We start from the raw sequence: 19,735 nt of genomic DNA on the forward strand, positions 1-19,735 counted from the left end.
TAATTTCTTTCTTCTTCAACAGTTGTGGCTGCAGGGTTGCCTTATACTTCATCTGGAGTTTTTCCTCATGAAGAGACTGATAGGCTCAGTGGGGAGAGACTTCAGTGAGCTCCAGCACTGCATTTTCTGAGTGTCTATGCCTTAGACAAATTGTTTGTGAGGATCTCCCTTCCCCACAGTGAAAGAACAACATTCCTTGCTCTCCCTTTCACCGTGCTTCTTGCTCTTGCCTCCCCTCACATGTCTGCTCTCTGCTTGTCTTCCATCATCCCACCATTACGTGAACTTTTACTTTACTCCACCAACAACTTCCATCAGCCCTTGGACCTCCACCTGTTCCTTCCTTTTCCATCAGTCTCTTCTGCACCCACTGTTCTTCCTGGTGGCTCTTCCTTACTCCCCACACTCTCAGGTCCTCACATTTGCTGTATTCCAGCTCCACCATCCCCTCCTGCTTGGTCCTGCTCCACTGCCCTCCCCACAAACACATGGTGCCATTATCTAAGGAAGGGCCTTGAGCAACCCCCTTGGTTTAGCCTTGTGCTTGCTCTTGCTTGGTCACCCCCCTCCCCTACCCAGGCCTGCAAATCACTCCTTCCCATGTCAGCCAGCAAATTGGTTTATCCTCCCCCCATCCCAGCTTTCATTACCTTGCCGAAATGAAGCGATATCTCCTCGGCGGAGGCTTCCCGTCGCTGCAGCCAGTACCCAAATCATGAGAGCTGGCATAATAAATGAAGACAAAGTGCCGGCGGCCCGGGCCATCTCTCCCACTGCGCCACTAGCCGCTGCCAGCTTCATTATTCGCTTAAGTTGCCGGAGAAAATTACTTAACCCTGACCCGTGTATTAGGGCCCTGTATTAATGCTGCGACAGGCGTCTCTTACAGCAAAGAACAATTTATTAGAGCCGAAACAGGCTGCTTTTCTCTGTCATTTTTCCAATCTGAGCTTTGAACACACATCATTAAACTTGTCTGACTCTCTCCCCTTCTCCATCATTCCTTTTTTATTTTTTTAAACAGAAAGTGCTGTAGAGAATAGAGATTGTTCTGAACTCACTGACTGCCTCAGACTTTGCCCCCTCCTTTCTCCCATTATGCTYTTTCCTCCAAACACAGTCCATGTCTCCATCTCTCTCTGTCTAATTCACCCTTACGCTTCTCTCTTTGTAGTCACTTTTCTGTTTTTCAAACTCTTCTTCCTGAAATTCTCTYATGTTCTCTGCTTGCTTGCTTGTTCCTCTTTGTACAGGTGTCATACTCTTTTTCACTCCATAACTTTGGCTAATCTCACTTCTTTCTCTGGGCCAAACTGGAAGAAATATGCTGGAAAGTGCATGTTCCCAATGTCAGAAAAGGGTTTGTTCCACCTTGTCCTGCTCTAGGATTTCCTGGGATATCAGAGATCATCAGAGCATGGAGTTGTCCTAYGAACTCATTTTCAGTATGAAAATGTATACCACCCTCATTTCCTTCTCTCTAAGAGCTCCACCTAACCCAGCAGTCCCCAAGTGTTGTGAGCACTAGGAAGGGTTTCAGAGGACTGGCTGTGTGTATGCAAGGGAGCTTTCTTCTTACTTGCTGAAATATTTCCAAATACTTTGATGGCATTCAGTTATGCTCTCTTCTTTAAAGCTGATTCTGGTCATTTAATTGACAGTGCAGAGCCTTCAACTGGGATGGAGTTAGCTGGAGGCTAACCACACAGTCTCTCCCCTTCTCTGTTTTCTGATGGTCTACAGAGAGACAGACAAAMAGAGAGTCAGGATGAGAAGCAGCCATACAAGCTGTTCCTCAGACCTCATTGCTGAAGCCTTGCAAAGCTGGTGGCAGAATACTAAGGAAGAAAATAGCTAGTAGCAGGGGGTTTTTCAAATACCTGATCATTTTTTCTTTGAGATGCAAAGCCTGGACTTCCCCACTTGAAGGGAACCTGGGCAACGTGAGTGCAGAATGATAGCTCATACTGGGTATACAAAGCTGGAGGCTACCAATTTATAGCAGTCTCAGCAGAGTTTCAGCTGTTTAAGGCTTGGTGGGAGGACATTTGTGTTCAGCTGCCTGGACTGAGTGCCTAGCCCTGGGTCAGACTGCCTATTGTGCTGTTGTAGTTGATCTCCAGAACCCCTTTGGCCAGAGAACAGCTTAACTGAGGGGCTGTCATGAAGCCTATGTCTGCCTTATTATCAATTTTATCAGTCCAGAGCTACCTCTTTATAAAGAGGAAGATTTTATATTAATTAGTTGATTGGTGATACTAGAAATCTTAGGCTAAGCCTTCAGCATTGTCAGAAGACAACATGAGTAACTCAGAATTTCAACACGCAAGCTGTTTATTACAAATGTTCTTCTCCATTCGCATTTTACTGGTGATTTGCACAAGGAAACAGCAAGTAATGGACACTTTGTTTAAAAAGGCTAAATATACAGATTTTTGCAAATCTTTCTGGCTTCAAAGATTTCTGACTCTGGTTCTGGACCTACTCTTAACTGTCAACGATTTGCTCATTGCCAACAATTTTCTCATGGGAATAAGTGAATGAAGAGAACTTGCTAAGGATTAAATGGATCTTGGTGAGCACYATGCCCTCCTGCCAGCTTTCCAAGAGACCTGGGCCTTATATTCCTGGATGTGTCCTCTATTTGTCAGCAATGAAACTTGATGCTAAATGGGAGGCCTTGCCTTGTGTGGAGGGTCTGCTTCTCTCTGCTTCTGTCTAGATCTCCCTGAGGAGCTGGAGATTACTAGAACTTGACACATGGTCACGCATAGATGGGATTAAGCTAAGAAGGGGTAGAAGATCTGCCTGGTTTGGGAGTTGGGAGAGATTATTTGTGCTGCTCTCTGCAGGACTTTATACACTGTGACAATGAGCACTTCTGTCTGCCTTCATGGTCTCCTGTATGATCTAGGTGAGAAATATTTCTGTTTTTACATAAACTTATTGTGAGTGTTATGCTGTCTTGAATTTCCTGCAGCCTATAGAGTGGGGTAATCTGCCCCTCAAACCTAGAGGAATGCCTTTTGTCAAAGGAAGAGGRGAGTTCAGACCCCATAGTTTTTTTCAATGCGAAGCTGCTTAGTTGGCACTTTGACTCCTCTGTTGCAGCTTTTCTCTCCAATATGGACCTTGCCAAAGACCCCTTTGTCATCTCAAAACCAGATTTTTGACAGTCTCAAGTACATTACTGGCAATAGAGGAACAACCAAAAAAATAATAGCTAAAACATTAACTATTGACTATGGGAGTAATGGGTTATATTACTCTAATTTAGTAGAAATGTTATTATCTTCCTGTCCACTCAAAATTTGTCTGGGACGCCAAAGTTTTATATCGAAAAAGGAATGAAAATAAAATGATGGGTTTTATTCATAGAATCGCTCACATGCGAGGTGGGAGTTCAACCTTTTATCCTAGTCCCATCCCCTGGTGTTTATGTGGGCTGGATGAATTTTCAAGGCTGCTTACCTTCACAAAGAGAGAGAAAGTTATTTCTAGCAATGTCAGGAATCAAGGGGATTCTGTAGCTATTTGTCAGGGGAGTGATTGTGAGCTGAAGGACAGCTAATTCATGAAGATATAAACATGGTACATGAGATGGCTTGGGGGCTGGTGGGCTGTATCACAAAGTGATACCTCTAAAATAGATTAAATATCTCAGGAGACACACACAGAAAGAGTGGTACAAAAGCTGGATCACAGCAAGTCTGGGGTAGTTTTCCTCCCCTTGTACATATTCTCTGTGAGTGAGTCAGTCAGAGGTCCTAGTTTTTAGCCTGTTGAGGGATCAGTGAATGAGAGACACTCTCAATATCCATGYATGACCTCCTCATGTGACTGGGAGGGAGATGCAATACTTGTGCATCTTCTTCTTTTGCCATCAGGGAAAGGCATTWAAGACGAGCAGTCACCTGGGCCTTTAGGAGCTGAACAGTTCCAATGGGCTTTTGTTTACTTTGGGCAGTCTCTGACACCACATATAGCATCTCTTCAGCCACTAAAACTGCTGATCTGTGCAAGTTCTTTGCTCTTTCCTCAGATGTGAGTAGGGGGTCACTGGGGCTGACATGGAGAGGAGGGGTGGARGAAATGGCAGTGAGGGTGAGAGGGAATGGTTGGTTGGTGCAGCTGCCCTTCTGCTGGGAGTCCCTCCCGAATTCCCTGCCACTCTCTTGCTTAGCCTGATAGCTCCTCCAAGTTCTCTAATCACCTTCTTGCTGTAATGAGCCTCTCATCTCACTGATGGAAATCAGGGTATTTGGTTATGAAAGGGACACTGTTAATAACACGATCTCTCTCTTCCCCAATCCATCCCCCACTCCCCCCATCAACCCCCCTTCCAGTTCTCCACACAATTCTCTCAATTAACGATAGGCAGAAATTAATTTTTCCCCTGGACTGAAACAATTGCTTGGCGGAGGATTGCCAGCTCGGCTCCAGATAGGGACTTTCCCAGCAGAGCCCAGAGAAAGGAGGAGAGACCAAGGCGATAAGCGGGGCCCTATCAGCAGCCACAGGACGCAGTAATACAAATGTTATCCTTAGAAATGTATTTAAAGAGGATATGTTTATAATTCGAAGGGGATTGTCAGGACTGCTCCCTTCCCCCTCCCCACAGATCCGTGCTGCTGCGTTCTTCCTTACCATGAAGTGCTCTCAACCCTCCAAAAGGCTTGGCAATGTCAGCACCCCAGACTCCCCCAGTCACAGTATGAGGTAGGAGGAGGGGATGCCTGGGTGCAGTGCTAGGAATGGCTGGGGAAGGCCACAGCACCCAGCAGGCAAAAGCTAGGAGAGACAGCCAGCAGGATCTTCTCCAGAAGCAGGGGCTTGCAGCAGTTGTACTTGGGCCTTGAGCAACAATTTGCAAGGAGTCAACAAATATGCTGTGCTGAAAGAAAGCAGTGGTAGAGGAATGAACAAGTGCGTGGAGATAAGGGAGTGGAGCCCTAGCTGCAGGCTGGTCTGGAGGACAGGGAGAGGTTAAGTGCCATCTGGGGCAGGGATCGAGTTGCCATTGCACGACTCAGAAAATGCTGTCTTCTTAGTTGTTTTCTAAAGCTATACATTGATGGATCCTGTTCAAAAATAAGCCATCTGGCCCAGCCCAACCTACATATGCCAACAAGTGTACTTGTGGCTGAAACACCCAGCCCAGTTCACACACCCATTGAGTACAGCACTTTCACCTTCCCCTCAAATAACTAATGACAGTGCACTCAATAAGGCCTTCTGGCAACCCCTGCCTGCCCACTTCATGCAGACTTGTGACATGCCCCACAGCTCTGTGTAAGACCTGCTGCTCTTCTTTGTACCAGTTGATCTCACTGCTACAAACAAGCAGATAATCACAAGATGCAAGGACAACAGGAGAGGAACAAGAGAGTCTGTAGAGGACTTTCAGGAAGCAATCAAAAAAAAAAACAAAAAAACCTGCAATCATTATAACTGCAAAAGACATAATTCTAGCCTCCTCGAGGCTTTACCTGTCCTTGTGGGTGATCCGTACACTTGGCTGTGCTGGGTTGCTTTGAGGCCTCTAGATTTTGAAAAACTGCTTGTTCTTGCTGAGGGCAAGCTAGCACTCAGTTCCTGCCCAACCATATTAACATCCATGATGATCCAGCCCTCACTGGCATCATTGGTACCACTGCCTGCTCTCTGCTGCCATGGTAAATGTACTTCTTTTCTGGACATCAAAGTATCCTCAAGGGATTTAGTTGGATCCCTGTGGCTGGCTGGTAGACTGCTAAGTTCCCCTCTGAGTGTCTCCAAGGCCACTTTTTATACGCCAGCAATGGCAGGTACGCACCCCAGTGAGAACCTAGATCATTCCAGTCCTACAGAAGTCCTTGCCAACTGGCAAATAAAGCAAAATTGAAAAAAAAACATTCTAGATTACAGACGAGTAGGCTTTCTGTTGCAAGATTAAGGGGAATCTGGTAATTTATTTAGTGGTTCTTTAGTTCCTGTCTTGCTTGCCCTCTGTTTTTCTTTTTATTTAGTTCTTACTTTCAAGTTATGGCATTAATAACCTTTTTGCTGTCCTTTCCATGGAAGAATCCAAGTAAAGCTGATTATCTTTTATTAATTTCTTTCTGGAGGAACTCTGCATSTGTGACACCTTGTCTCTCGCCTGTSACAGTAATAATCACATTTGTTTTATGTTGTCTCATACCTCTATTTAGTGTACTCTTCACAGCAATCAGGAGTTTGACTTGGCAATATCAGCAGGAGTGGCATCTTGTCACAAGTCCCAACAGTGTATCCTGCACATGGTAATTGCTCAGCCAACTGCTAGCAATGAATGGAGTCCCCATGAATCCTCACTGAGGTAGGATCTGCATTGCTATTCAGTGCTATTCAGTACACAGTACTGGAAGGAGGGTTCATATGCACCAGGTTCCACAAACTCTCTGGCTCCACCATTCAGACTTTGTCCATCCACTGCCACATGTGTGAAGGAAGGCACCARTTCCAGAAGATCCAGAGCATCTAGTGGTGCAGAAAGGTTGGAGGAGGATTTGCTGGACCCTGCTGGCCAGTACAGGGGAGCAGTGTTAGATCAGAGAAGATCTGATTCAGTGAGTCTAAAGAGATATGTTTTAAAATACCAAATAGATTTGTTGCTGTACAGTGTGAAAACCTCTTCCTTTTGCTGGGTGCAAATGAAGTCTTTTGGCTTCATGCAGAGATGCTGAGGGAAATCAATAAAATCTAAAATCCAGACCATATTTAATGGGACTAGGCTGACTCAATGCAAGATTAAAATACAACTTTTACAGACAAGCCAGCCCCACTTTCTGTATTACTTCATGTTCATAGCTAGAAAGTTCTTTTAGACATTTCTGTGTAGTGTATTAGGAGCACTGGAAATGAAGCACAGGTCTGTCACAGGACGTTGAAATACTGGTCATCCCTAATCATTGGGAATATCAGGATCCTTAAAGTCTACATTAGTGGATACCAAAGATGCTGGCAGCAGATTACTCAGAAGAGCATAAATGTAGGCCTGAGTTTCATTGCACCCTAGAGACACTTGGGAACCAGAGCATATCAGGGAGACAGCACCTGATGCTTGTAAAACAGTAACCAGAAATGAACTGACCCTGTCTGTCCCACAGCTTCTGGCAGGAATCCTGAAGCTGGGCCAAAAGCAAGAGCTTTGATTGTGGAGAAAAAAGTGTTTACTGCCATGGTCTTTAAAAATGCAGACTGGATACTTGCCCTGCAGATGACACCAAAGAAGTGAAAACACCAAATTTCTTTTTTTTCCTACTGTCTCCATTCCTGCCCTGACTCCCTCAGCAGCTTGGTTTCTTCACCCATTCCCAGTGCTGTCAAACAACAGCCTCAGATCCGCACACAGTGATACTGATGGTGTTGGGGTAACCTCTCTCACAGGAGCATGTGATTCGGCCCATGGGAATCACTAATTGGAACTATTACTGGCTTTTTTTGGCAACACCCAAGGAATGACATGGGAATGTGAAGCTAGGATGGGACTCTTTCTGTAAGCGAAGGACACAGAGCTGTCTCTGCTATTGACTGATTTGCTTGAACTTCTGCATTGAAGTCCCTGAGTTCTCTGCATGTCATTTGCTCCCTTCCCTCAAAATCTCTCACTGTTGCCAAACTGATAATCCTCAGTGAATTTGTGGAGCCACTTATCCTGGTCACAGTGCAATTCCTCCTGGYTTTCATCATATTTGGTGGTACTAAAATATTCTTAATTGGTAGTGGCATACCCAGTTACTCAAAAAGGGCTACCATGAGATCCACCACTAAAGCTATCACTAGATCAGTTGCATGGCCCTTACTAGCAGGGGTTCCTGTGAACCCAGTGGTTCAGGACACCAGGGAAAGAAGCTGAGCTCTGTAAGTGTGTTTGGATTGTCCTCCTTAGCTATGCTCTYGGGGCTGGTATTCACTGATTGTTGCCTCATACACATAGCCAGAGCCTCCAAGACTGCCTCCTCCTCCTCCTTGCCATTTTCACCCAGTTTTTGCCACCGGGAGGTCCATGCTGAGCCAGCCTGGCATTGGTCACCTCACATGAATGTCCACGTTGGTGGACTGCACCTCCAGATGGGAGCAATCCAAGGCAGACTGTTCCAGCTCCCAGAGAGACATTCCTAGGAGGATCTTGACATGTCTAGAGCATGCCAGATGCCATTTCTGTCACTTTCAGGGGCTGTTTAAGCTTGGGCTTGGAAAACTGGGCTTTGAAGGAATGTGAAGGAGTGTTCTTCCAAGACAAGTAGACACAGCCAGTTAGTCACCAGTGTACACCAGTGTACACCAGTGTCCTCTCCCTCTGGCSAGTGTGCACCTGTTTCTGGTAAGGACAGGACCTCTGACAGAGGGTACATCCCACCACACCCACACAGCGGGACCAAACTGACAGCCCAAGATTTTCCAGTGGGCAACTCGCAACTTGACAGCCAAAGTCATCTGAAACTCCTTCCGGGTGGTGGGGYGGCAGGGAAGTGTGGCAGTACAGCCCTGTCCACCATGCACTTCTCTCTCCCTCCCTCCCTCCCTTTCAGCCCTGTCCTTTCTCAATACCCAGGAAAGATTAACTCCTCTTCGCACACCAGAGAAAGTTATTATCATTAATGAAGAATTAAAAGAGAGTGATTAATAAAGGGCCCTTATCTGGCCATGAAGAGGAGGCTGGACAATGGAAGGAAGATGGAGAAAATGAAAAACAATAAATATGAAGCGTAAAAGGAGGCGAGCACTGCTCCCACTTGTTAGATCGCAGCTGCATCTCCTGAGGGGGGAAGGCTCCAAATTGCTAATTACTGCCTCTGAAAAGACCTCGCTCTGATATGTTTTCTGCTGAAAGGTTCCCATTAATGAAGCAGCGATGATGCCGTTTCCCTTTGACTTGCCTTCAATTCCCTCCCTGAGCTTCCTCCCAAGCCGGGAACAATGAGGCCCTGGGAGCTGGCGGCTCCCACAGGCCTCTCGGAGACTAGGCCGGGGGCAGCCGAGTGAGGGGAGCCGAGCCGGCTGTGAAATATGGAGGGGGGAGATAAGGCAAAGACAGAGGAAAGAGGCTCACTCCCAGGAGCCCAGGGAAAATTTGCAGTTATTATGAAGGAGATGAGACAGATTAAAAGCCCTTGTGTTCTGTGCTGCCCTTTTATTTAGTGGCTTCATCTCTGAGATGAAAGAAGTTGGAAATGACTTTCTCCGCATTTTGCTGCAAGAAGCTTCACGRCACATTTTTTGACTTTATTCCTCCCTTTGTCTCTTGTCCCCTTTCTGTCTCTCTTTTTCCTTTTAACCCCTGGAAGGTTTCGCTGAGAAGTGCCATGGGACTAGGCAGAGCATTTGCTGGGGTAGAGCAATGACCCTGCTGCTCTCCCCTTCCTACCGGGCTGAATGGCTCCTGCTGCCCACTGGGGAGGGAGCTGGGCCAAAGCGCTGCTGTGACAAGCAGGGAGCATCCAGCCAAGCTTCCTCTCCTGCTTGCCGTGGAAATGTCCCTCACCACTAACACACCCTCTCCTGCCTCCAGGCCCAGCAACAGTTCAGCACAGGTGACCACAGCCTCAGGTCAGGGAAAAACCCCATCCCTACAAAGCCCAGTGATGGATAACAATCCATCTGGGATAAGAGTGCTGAACATTTTGTATCCCTGGAGTATTTAATGAGTACAACTAATGCTGAGAAGATGAGCCAGTTCCCATTCAGGCAACTTACGAAGTGCGCAGAGAGTAAACAATTTGCCAGGGGATGTGGGATGAAGTTGAATGCAGGCAAGGATTCAAAATATACTGTTGCTGGCCTGTGTCAGGGTGAACCTTGTAAGACTGGACAGAAATACCATAAACTGCTCAAAGCCATTTTATCCCAACTGCCTCATTGTATTTTTTGAACTCCTATTCCAAATCTTCTGATTTTTTCCCCATACACATCAGTGCTCCTTTGCGGCACCCTTTTAGTTCTTGAGACTTGCAATTGCAAGGGCACTTTCATCCTGTCTCTTCTTTTTGCCCTATCTCTCTCACAGAAAACCAATCCTGTGTACCAGGTTGTTGTCTTTATTCAGGCCAAATGCCGACAGCATCTGCTGAAATTTGGGTTTTAGTGTTGAATATCTTAAAAAATAATGGACAGATGAAGTACAATTTATACCAGTTGCAAAACATTTTGTTGACCTACAGAAACAGCAGAGAACTAGTTAGGAAATGAGGGGGAAATAAGAGAAATTAGAGTGGGCATCTGCTGCCATCTCTCCAGGACATCTGAACACAGGATTTCTTGTACACAATTGTTTGTCTGGCTTGTTATTCTGCCTGGAACAGCAGCCAGTATCTAGTGCTTGAAATGAAGGGGTAAGAAGCTCTGAAGTGGATGTTTACAGAATAACCTTCCCATCAGGGGAGTTTCTCTCTAACCTAGACATTTTGTAGCTGTTTTATATCCTGAAGCATGAAAAAGGATTGCTGCGGTGAAAACAGGATTAGATTTTAGGAGGGATTTGCTCTCAGATCTGAGAGTAAAAAGAAAACCCCTGTATTGGAAATAGGAAAATGGCAGGGAAAATAAAATACTGCCAGCAAGTAAAGGTGAGTTACTGTCCCAGAAAGAGTTAAAAAGACAAAAGGACATAATTTTACAGGCAAATTGGTGCACACAAAATAACTTTAATCAAGTCAGCTATTGGAAATGGGATAAAAAATATCTACTTAATGTCTGCTTTTCTTCTTTTAATATTTATTTTCCAAGGAAATAATAGAGAACTAAAAGGAAATGAAAATGTTAACATGACAGCTCAGACTGCCATAAAGGACCGATTAGATAAACAGYATGTAGAAAGTTCAGCAAAGCTAAATGAAGCTTGTCCTGTTGGGGTGTACGAACCAATGGCAAACCCTAGCATTCGATTATTTTTGAAGTATCTTGACAAACTAGGGAGGGTGCCAGAGGACTGAGGAAAAGCAAACATAGTGCCAGTCTTTTGCAGGTGAGAGCAGGGAGGAGGCAGTTATCTTGGCAAATATCACCGTTTAAGGGTAACTTCTGTTCCTGGCAATGTGATGGGATAAACACGAATGGGTGAAAAAAAGTAAAAATACAAAGGATGAGAGATCTATGAGCAATAAGCAGCAGCAGCATACATTTATAGAGAATAAATCACATTCAAATAAACCTGATTATTTTCTCTTGATTAAGTTTACAAAACTAGTAAAGAGAATACCTCAAACGTAATGTATATATATATATATATATATATATGTACGTTGGCAAAACCTTTGATATGCTGCATTGTAAAATATTACTCGAAAAATGAACCAGTATTGGCTTGAATGTGAGTGCAGCTGCCTTGGTTAAAAAAAAACCAAAAACAAACAACCCAAATAACCTTCTGAAACAAAAACCCCACCATAAAACCAAATCAAACCTAATCTAAACAAATAAACTACCCACCCCACCCACCCCCAGCAACCAAAAACCCAATCAACCAAAAAAAAAACTCTGAACAAAAATCCCCAGGAATAAAAAACCAACCACAACACAACCCAGCGACCGCCCCCACCCCACCCCCCCCGCCCGGCCCGAAAACAAAACAAATAAAAAAGCATGACAAACCCCCACTCAAAACCCCCGAAGAAACATCACGGAAGTTGGGAAATAAAACGGAATGTTAAGCAAAACTGAATGGTGGCAGGTTCACACCTAGCTTTATTTTGATGGCTGCTAGTGATGTGTAAAATGGGGTGATAGGAAAAGAGATGCGTGCCTTAAGGAGAGGGAAGTAGCACTGTGAGGTTTAATTTTGGATATACACAATTAGCGTGGCAGCAATGAAATGGAAGAGTTTGCGTACCGAGTTTATTTGTTGTCCATTAAAAATAAAATACGATAACTAAGCGACTAAAGGTTACGTATATGGCAAGGGCTGCCCCGCTGGCAGGTAAGGGATCTGCAATGGCTCCACCGGCGGCACCAGCCGCAGCACAAACACACGGCGAAGCAGGCAGCGCCGCGACACCCCGCGCTCGCAGGCTGCCCGGGATGGGATGGGATGGGATGGGATGGGATGGGCGGGGCGGGCCGGCGCTGGCCCGGCCGGAGCGTCAGGGCTCGGCGGCGGTGGCGGCCCCGCCCGCAGGCGGGGCGGGCGGAGGAAGTGGCCCGGGGAGGCCGGAAGCGGCGCTGGCGAGGGGCTGGCGGAGCGGGGCGCTGGCCGGTGAGCGGGGYCGTGGGCAGGCCCGGCGGGAGGCGGCGCGTCCGGGGCGGTGAGAGCAGGTTTTGCCGTGTTTTCCCGGTGGATCTGGGGGGTGTCGGGCAGAAGCAGCGGCGTCTCCCCGGAGGAGGGAGTCGGTGCGGCCGGGTCGCTGAGGACTAAGCGACGCGGCCTGCGGCAGGGGGTAGTTCACCGGGATGGGGGTGTGGGTGTTTCTGTGCCCGGTGGGGAGAGAAATCCCACGCCTGCAAGGCACGGATGGGAAGAGGGGGTTTGTGAGGTGAGGGATTTAGCCAGGACTTTGGAATTGGTGCATTAGCACCTGAAGTGTAGGGGTGGTATTTTGCGGCATTTAGAGTTGAGGCTTGGTCTCATACATTCTGTTTTAAGGGGCACAGGATCCCACATGCTTTGTTTTGCTGCCGAAGTGATGCTGGCTTGTAGACTACTTGTTTTACTCCCAGCTTTGCTGCTGGTCTACGTTTTGGAAGACTCAATCTGTTTGTCAAGCAGGCTAACCCTTCTCTGTGTCTTACTGACGCCGGGTAGCAAAAACTAGTTGCAGACTTCCATACCCTTTGGGATATGTAATTGAGCATGTTGCTTCAACACAAAAGATGCTACCTTAAGGCCTTTTCAGACACAGAGCATTTGACCCAACTGCTGCAGTAGAGTGATCTGTGGCACCATGGTTAGAAGAGGGATTTAACCCTTGCARAAAGAAGAAGTGAGTGTTAGCCAGGAAGTGGCAGTTGTCCTGCATTGGGCCCTCTCAGGCAACTCCTAAGTGTCTAACTAGGTTAACATTGCAAAGACTGTAGCATACTACAGTGTGGTGATGCGTTAGTGGCAGTATTTATGTCTGGTGCTRATAATTTGTTGTCATTTTCGGTAGACATTACCAATGGATGAACTGGTGCATGACTTGGCCTCGGCTTTAGAGCAGACTTCAGAACAAAACAAACTGGATGAACTATGGGAAGAGATGGCACTAAGCCCACGGCAGCAGCGTCGTCAACTTCGCAAGAGACGGGGTCGTAAACGACGCTCAGACTTCACACATCAGGCAGAGCATGCCTGCTGCTACAGTGAGGCCTCAGAGTCGAGCTTGGACGAAGCTGTCAAGGATTGCCGTGAGGTGCTGACAGCTAATTTCAGTGATTCTGATGACATGGCAGTGGTCAAACGACACCCAACTCTATGTGCCACCCTGAGGAGCAAACAACACTTGTGGCATGAGTCAGACTCCTTTACAGAGAATGCACCCTGTCGACCTCTCAGGCGCCGACGGAAAGTCAAACGTGTGACATCAGAGGTGGCTGCCAGTCTCCAGCAAAAGCTTAGGGTGTCAGAGTGGAACTGCGAGAGGGGCTGCARGTTCAAGTCAGCCAAGAAACAGTGTCTTTCACGCTGGAAAGAAAATGCCCCATGGACATCATCCAGTCACAGCCAGTCAGGAGAGAACAGGCCCTTCCTCAGCAAAGCAGGAAGGAAGGAGCACATGGATTGTGAAGCTGATGATCAGAAACAGGGCTCAGATGAAAATATGTCGGAATGGTGAGATCTTGGTTTCTTCCCTGTGCTAGTCAGATAGCCGCCTTGCTTTCAGCTGCTTGTAAATGCTGTGCCTTGCTTTTTGAAATTCTTAACATCACTCTGTGCTGCTCTCTTTTTGAAGAGGAGAAATGTCTCAGCTGCTTCTAAACGGTAGATTTTTTCCAAGTCTTTTCTCAGTACTGTATGATGACCCAAAGCGCTTCCTTGTAGAGTTGGCAAGCTGGTAGGTTTCTGGCTCCTGTTACACGAGGAGTCCTTGGAAGTGTCTGTGGCCTTTCAGCTACAAAGTGGCATGCCTGTGGCCTATGGTTTGGAGAGTAAATGCACAGTTAGCACTTGTGTTGCGTGATTAATATGAACTGATCTCAGTTTCTTGTTTTCAGCATTTAATGTAGTAGTAGTTAAGAGATCATATCTCACGTTATTACTGCTAGCCCTTTGTGCAGGTACTGTGTGAACTTCAGTCTACGTACCTTGCTTGCAGTTCTACATCTTCTCTTGAACTGATCCTGAAAGCCTAGCTATGAGGGGACTGTGGTGAGACAATGAAGAAATTGAGGGGAAYTTAAGTTACTTACAGGATAAGCCTACACAGACAGTGGGGTGTGATGTCTTTGTGTCCAGTTTTGGAGAACTTYGATGAATTTGTGGCAGAATCACATACAAGGGATTAAAATGAGATATTTAAATGTCATGGTATGAATTCGTGTTGCCCTAGGTAATTTTTCTCCAGCTGTGACTTTTATTCTCTCTGTTGAAGGTTTGGGGTCATGCAACTGCTTCTGTCCAAAGAGATTTTTCAGGTTAGAAAAGAGGCAGCTGCTAAGAATCAAATGGAGGACATTTCAATGAATGGAATACAGAAAGCAAAGGTGACTGCTTATTTTCTAATTATCACTATGTAAGAACAGCAGACATTGAGGAGGTATTTCAAACAAACAAACAAAAAGTATTCTTTTTCATGAAATGTGAGGTTTGAAACTGCCGCAGGACATCTTAGAGGTCAAAATTTAAGTATGTACAAAAGGGAGATGTGGAGCATAGTTACATCAGGGGCTGTTAAACATTTTCCAGATGAAAGATCTGGCTTAGAAAGATGAAAGATCTGGCTTAGAAAGATGAAAGATCTGTCCAGATGAAAGCTTAGGAAGTCCTTAAGCTGCTGACTGCTAAAAGCTAGAGAAATATTGAGGAATCTGCCATGTTCTATGTTCTTTTCTCAAGCATTCACTGTAACAGTCACTATCAGACAGATGACAGTGGATTTGGAAAATCTAACTGTGTGATACCATATGACTGTTCACATGTTGAGGTTCATTTAAGCGTTGTGACAGTCTAGCTCTGCAGTTTGTCCGAGTGGACAGGTGGCTCTTCATTATTATGGCTTTGTGGATAACAGCTGGAAGTGCAGACTTCTCAATGGTATTTTCTGGGATTCTGTGAAAAGATTAAGTTCCAGTAAGTCTTCACTGTCCTGGTCCAGGGAACCACTATTGCAATTTTACTTTGTCAGTTGTGATTTGTATCATGTAACTGTTACAGGTTGGTCATCTTTTTCTTACTAGAGTGGCTGTTGTTGCTAAAAAGTGGGTGTGAAATGGGCTTTACAAGAAATGTGGATGGAAACTTTTTGATACTAGTTGTTAAAGTAGTTCTGTCTTTTCAGAGCTATTTGCTAGTATTGCAGGAAAAGAAATGTGCCAAGTAGCTTCTGAATGCTGCATGTCAATGGTGATGGACTGAGAGGTACCCTTACTAGGAGGGTGTTTCCTGAGTTGCTTTTTTTCCACCGATCAGAGTGGATCAGAGTGTTCCATCATGTCAAACTTGAACTTAAACCAGTAGGCTTTTATCCAGCCTTTATGTGTGCCAGCCTTAAAAAGAGTAAATAAAGAGCTATGTCCAGACTGTTACTTGAGGACCATGCTGAGAGATGGCTTTATTCTGTCTCAGTTGTCCCTTGCTCTCAGACTAATTATTGTGCAAGTGTATGCGTCAAATGACACTTACCATCTGCTGCCAAATCCTTAGGATTCTCTCTGGAAAGTGAGTGCTTGGAATATTTGACCTCTCCAACACCACATGTGTGATCTGTGCTATGACTCACTAGGGAGGGCCACAGCTGGAGGGAGGAATACGTGCAACCCTCTTCACTGCGGAGTATTCCTCACGGCCCTAAAGGATCATGCTTTGGTCTCCACTGCTCTAAATATAGCACTTTGCTGCTAGCAGCAGAGTGAAACTGGCTGTGTTTGCCTCACTCCCACTGTGCTCTAGCTGTTTTTTTCTGGTACAGTAAGAGAAATACTTTGCACAGATGCATGACAAGGGCATATCCTGAGGAAGGGAGAAAAAAATGGGATGKGTAGGAGAATGAATGTTGTGGTTGTCGTCACAAGCTGATGGGAAGAAAAGTGACTGATTCTGCTTGTGGGACTTAGAAGCAATCTGTGGTGATCTGGTGATGTGCAAAACTTTCATGCTGAACTGGTTCCACTACTGTTTACTCCTCTAGGAATAGGGAATGTCACAAAATGAAATGGGTTTTGAGACAAACTAAGTTGTGCATTCAGCATGAGTTTTTTTTAACCTTTTCCCTGCCCTACACTGATGCTTGCTTTAGTTTGTTATGAAGGAATGACTCTGTAAATACTGAAATAGCCAGTGTTTTCTCTGCTTTCCAGAAGAATTTTTCTTAGTTTTCCACAAGTTTTTTCTTATCCTAAGTTAGGTCAAAAACCTACTACATTTAGTTGGTTTTCTCTTTTCACTGAGAAAGTCTTGGATAGCCATTCTTAATGAGGAGATAGTTTTCTTTATAGTTTGCTTGTGGGACTAAGCCCAGTCTTTTCCTTGAGGTAGATGAACTGCAGTATTGTGATTTAAATTGTGCATGAAATGAAATCTTTGAAATTGTTTGCCAAACGTGGCAAAAGGTGAACACAAATTGAGAGAGGGATGGATGTGCAGGAAATGATGATGGTTCTGAATTGGATAATGACATGACCCAATGCTTGATCTAAAATAATTGTGGAAACAACAGAGGAAGCAAGTGGTTTTAGTTTAAGCAGTCATTTGTATACACAAAGGTGACAATTAACTGCTAAGACTGTTAGAAGTAACATGCCTTTCTGTCCCTGAATGTTCTCAGATTCCCTGCAGCCATAATAAAAGAAAGGCAAATTATATATTGAGTGCTGGAGTTCTTTCTGTTGTTGGTCTAAGCTGAGTATTTCCAAAATGGTCTGAGTTTGGTTTGAGGGCAGAACAAACCATAGTACAAGAGCTGTCTAAAAAATCACTTTGAGTGGTGTGTTTATTTGTGAAAAATAGGCAGTTGGTCTCATATGTTTTCAAGTACCAAAATTCTTAATGTGACTTTTTCAAACTGGAGATTCTACTGACCTGCCAAGTGASATTTCACTTTCTTGATGTATTTGTTGTGGTTTAACCCAGACAGGCAGCTCAGCTCCACACAGCCGCCTGCTCACTCCCCCACAGTGGGATGAGGGAGGAAAATGGAAGAGTAAAAGTGAGAAAACTCTCAGCTTGAGGTAAAGTTGGTTTAGTGGGTGAAGCAAAAGCCATGTGTGCAAGCAAAGCAAAACAAGGAATTCACTACTTCCTATGAGCGGGTAGGTGTTCAGCCATCTCCAGGARTGCARAACTGCATCATTTGTGACATTATTTGGGAAGACAGACACCACAATTCCAAATGTCCCTGGCTTCATTCTTCTTTATCCCAGCTTTTATTGTTAAGCATGACATTATGTGATGTGGGATATTGCTTTGGTCAGTCAGGGTCAGCTGTCCAGCTGTATACCCTCCCAGCTTTTTCTGCACCCCCAGCCTGCTCACCGGCAGGGCAGTGTGGGAAACAGAGAGAGCCCTGGCACCCTGTAAGCACTGCTCAGCAGTAACTAAAACATYTCTGTGTTACCAGCACTGGTCACAAATCCAAAACATAGAACCTTAGTTCTACTATGAGAAAAATTTAACTCTATGCCAGCCAAAACTAGTACATTATTCTGGCCTGAGAATTGTGACCATCGATCATCCTGAGTGTGCAGTTAAGTTGCTTTACCCTTTGGAAGTGAGCTCCTTCGATGACAGCCTGCAGTGGCATTTGTGAGTCTAGCTAAGCTGATGAATTGGAGGCCAGTCTCTCCATTAAAAAAAAAAAAAAAATCCTCTCTCTTGGAAGGCAAGTGACAAAGACAGAGTGTTCAGCTTCCCCTCCTTCTCCAGCCCAGCCTGACCTTCTGCAGCCCCTTGGTGCCTCTTGTTTTCTTATTTTTATAGAAAATCAATATCTCTCCTGACACAAACAATAGCTCAGGCATAAGAATAAATGGGGGAAACCTGAGATCTCTGTCCATCACCTCTCACTTTAACTCCCCCAAACTATTTAATTATAAGCATGCTTTGCTCCAGGTGTTTGYGACAGTGAAATTGCTAAATGAGGACCATTTTAACCAAAGATTGGGTGATCAATAACACTCTATAGCAGTAGCTTGTTGGATCAATAGCATTCATTATTTCATGGTTAAGGTAAGTAGCCTCCTTTGCAAGTGGAGGTCATTAATCAGTGCTTACTGGACCTGCAGAAAGGCCTGCATAGGAGTCTAGTTTGTGTTCAGCCCTGCAGTGTAAAAGGGGTGGTGAAGAGGGTAAGATCCCTAAAAGTTTGTTCCAGTAAAGTGCGGGCAGTGATGCTTACCTGTAAGGAGCTAAAGAGCTCTCAGTGCAACAGGATGCTGAAAGTACTGTTAATATGATACGGGATCTTGTCAATACTTTTTACTTTTTTGGGCATCTTKTCTCTGAGGATGGTAAAACCCTTATGAAGCAGTCTCTCAATCCTTGCATCTGCAGCTTGTGAGGATTGTTAATCCAGGCTATCAAAAGGAAAAGCAGGCAGGCTAAAAGATTGGTCCAGGATCATACAGTGAGTTAGTAGGAGAGCTAGGGATGAAGCAATTCAAGGTTCTCAGTCCTCGGCCTTAATTGCTATGGTATATATATGGGWAGGTGAATGGATGGCCAAGCTTTTGTAATGGAATTTGATATTAACTTGCATGCTGAAATGTGAAAATGATGTACAGATTGTTCATCCTTTGAATATAAATGGCCTTTATACAATGATGAAGATGCTGAGTTTTTAGATATCCATGATGAGTTGACTTGGCTGCTCTTTAGAGTGCATTTTCTAAGAACAATAATACGATCACAAAATAGGGTTTTATTCTGTGTCTGCAATTCTTTCGAATGACATATTTTGTGGTCCCTCATCATTCAGCCTTTTAAACTGAAGAGTTTCCAGCTGATACTGGTCACTAGTATGATCCAATTTCCCTGGAAAAGAGGGATGCAGAGATACTTTCAAACASCATTCCCTGATTGGAGACTGATTCTACTGCTGACTTACATTTGATGTTAGCATCTAAAGTCTTAGTGCTGAGGGAGTAGGCTGTAAGTAGTTTTTGCTTGTCCTGATATCTCTCAGCTAAATCGRAGGAAATATTGCTGAAGTGTTCAAGAAATGACTTCATGTCAGCATTAAAGTGTTCAGATGCTTGAGACTGACGTGAGCATGTACTTCTGCTACAAATATTCATCCAACTTCCCAGTCAATTAATGACTTTCTACAAATTAATTTCTAGCTTTATTCTTTTGTTCAAGAATTAAATCTCTTAATTGCTTCAGCAAATGCAAAGCAYGCTATAACAAGGTTGCATTCAGCAGCAGCAAGTCATGCTTTGCTAAGGTATTTAGCTGTAGAGTTGTAAGTGTGACAGCCGTGCTTCACTCCCTATAAAATAAAGATTGCCATTGGGGAAAGGAGTGTGTTTATGTGACAGTGTAACGTTTTTGAGGAAAAGGAATGTGAAGTAAAAAACTTCAAGGGGTTTTCAGTAGCTGTTGAGTGACCCAAGGACAGAGTTTTTAACTGCGCTTAATTTACTGGTG

The 19,735-nt window shown here is 44.8% G+C and overlaps 1 protein-coding gene across 12 annotated transcripts in view; it reads left to right on the plus strand.

The window, feature by feature from the left end:
- The window catches only part of LOC130579379 (G patch domain-containing protein 2-like), a 127,622-nt gene that overhangs the window by 71,714 nt on the left and 36,173 nt on the right, over positions 1 to 19,735 (plus strand). For 9 of the 12 annotated variants that reach the window (XM_057376478.1, XM_057376630.1, XM_057376555.1 and 6 more), the window contains one exon: positions 13,104 to 13,765. In XM_057376478.1, coding sequence (XP_057232461.1) covers positions 13,104 to 13,765 — 662 coding nt within the window. Of the gene's footprint in view, positions 1 to 12,153; positions 12,271 to 13,103; positions 13,766 to 19,735 lie in introns of those variants that run through there. The other 3 variants (XM_057376800.1, XM_057376881.1, XM_057377048.1) reach the window with 3 other exon arrangements.

This window comes from Malurus melanocephalus, unplaced genomic scaffold (genome assembly GCF_030028575.1).
Source record: "Malurus melanocephalus ecotype Western Australia unplaced genomic scaffold, MMel_1.1 scaffold_0, whole genome shotgun sequence".
Lineage (NCBI taxonomy): Eukaryota > Metazoa > Chordata > Aves > Passeriformes > Maluridae > Malurus > Malurus melanocephalus.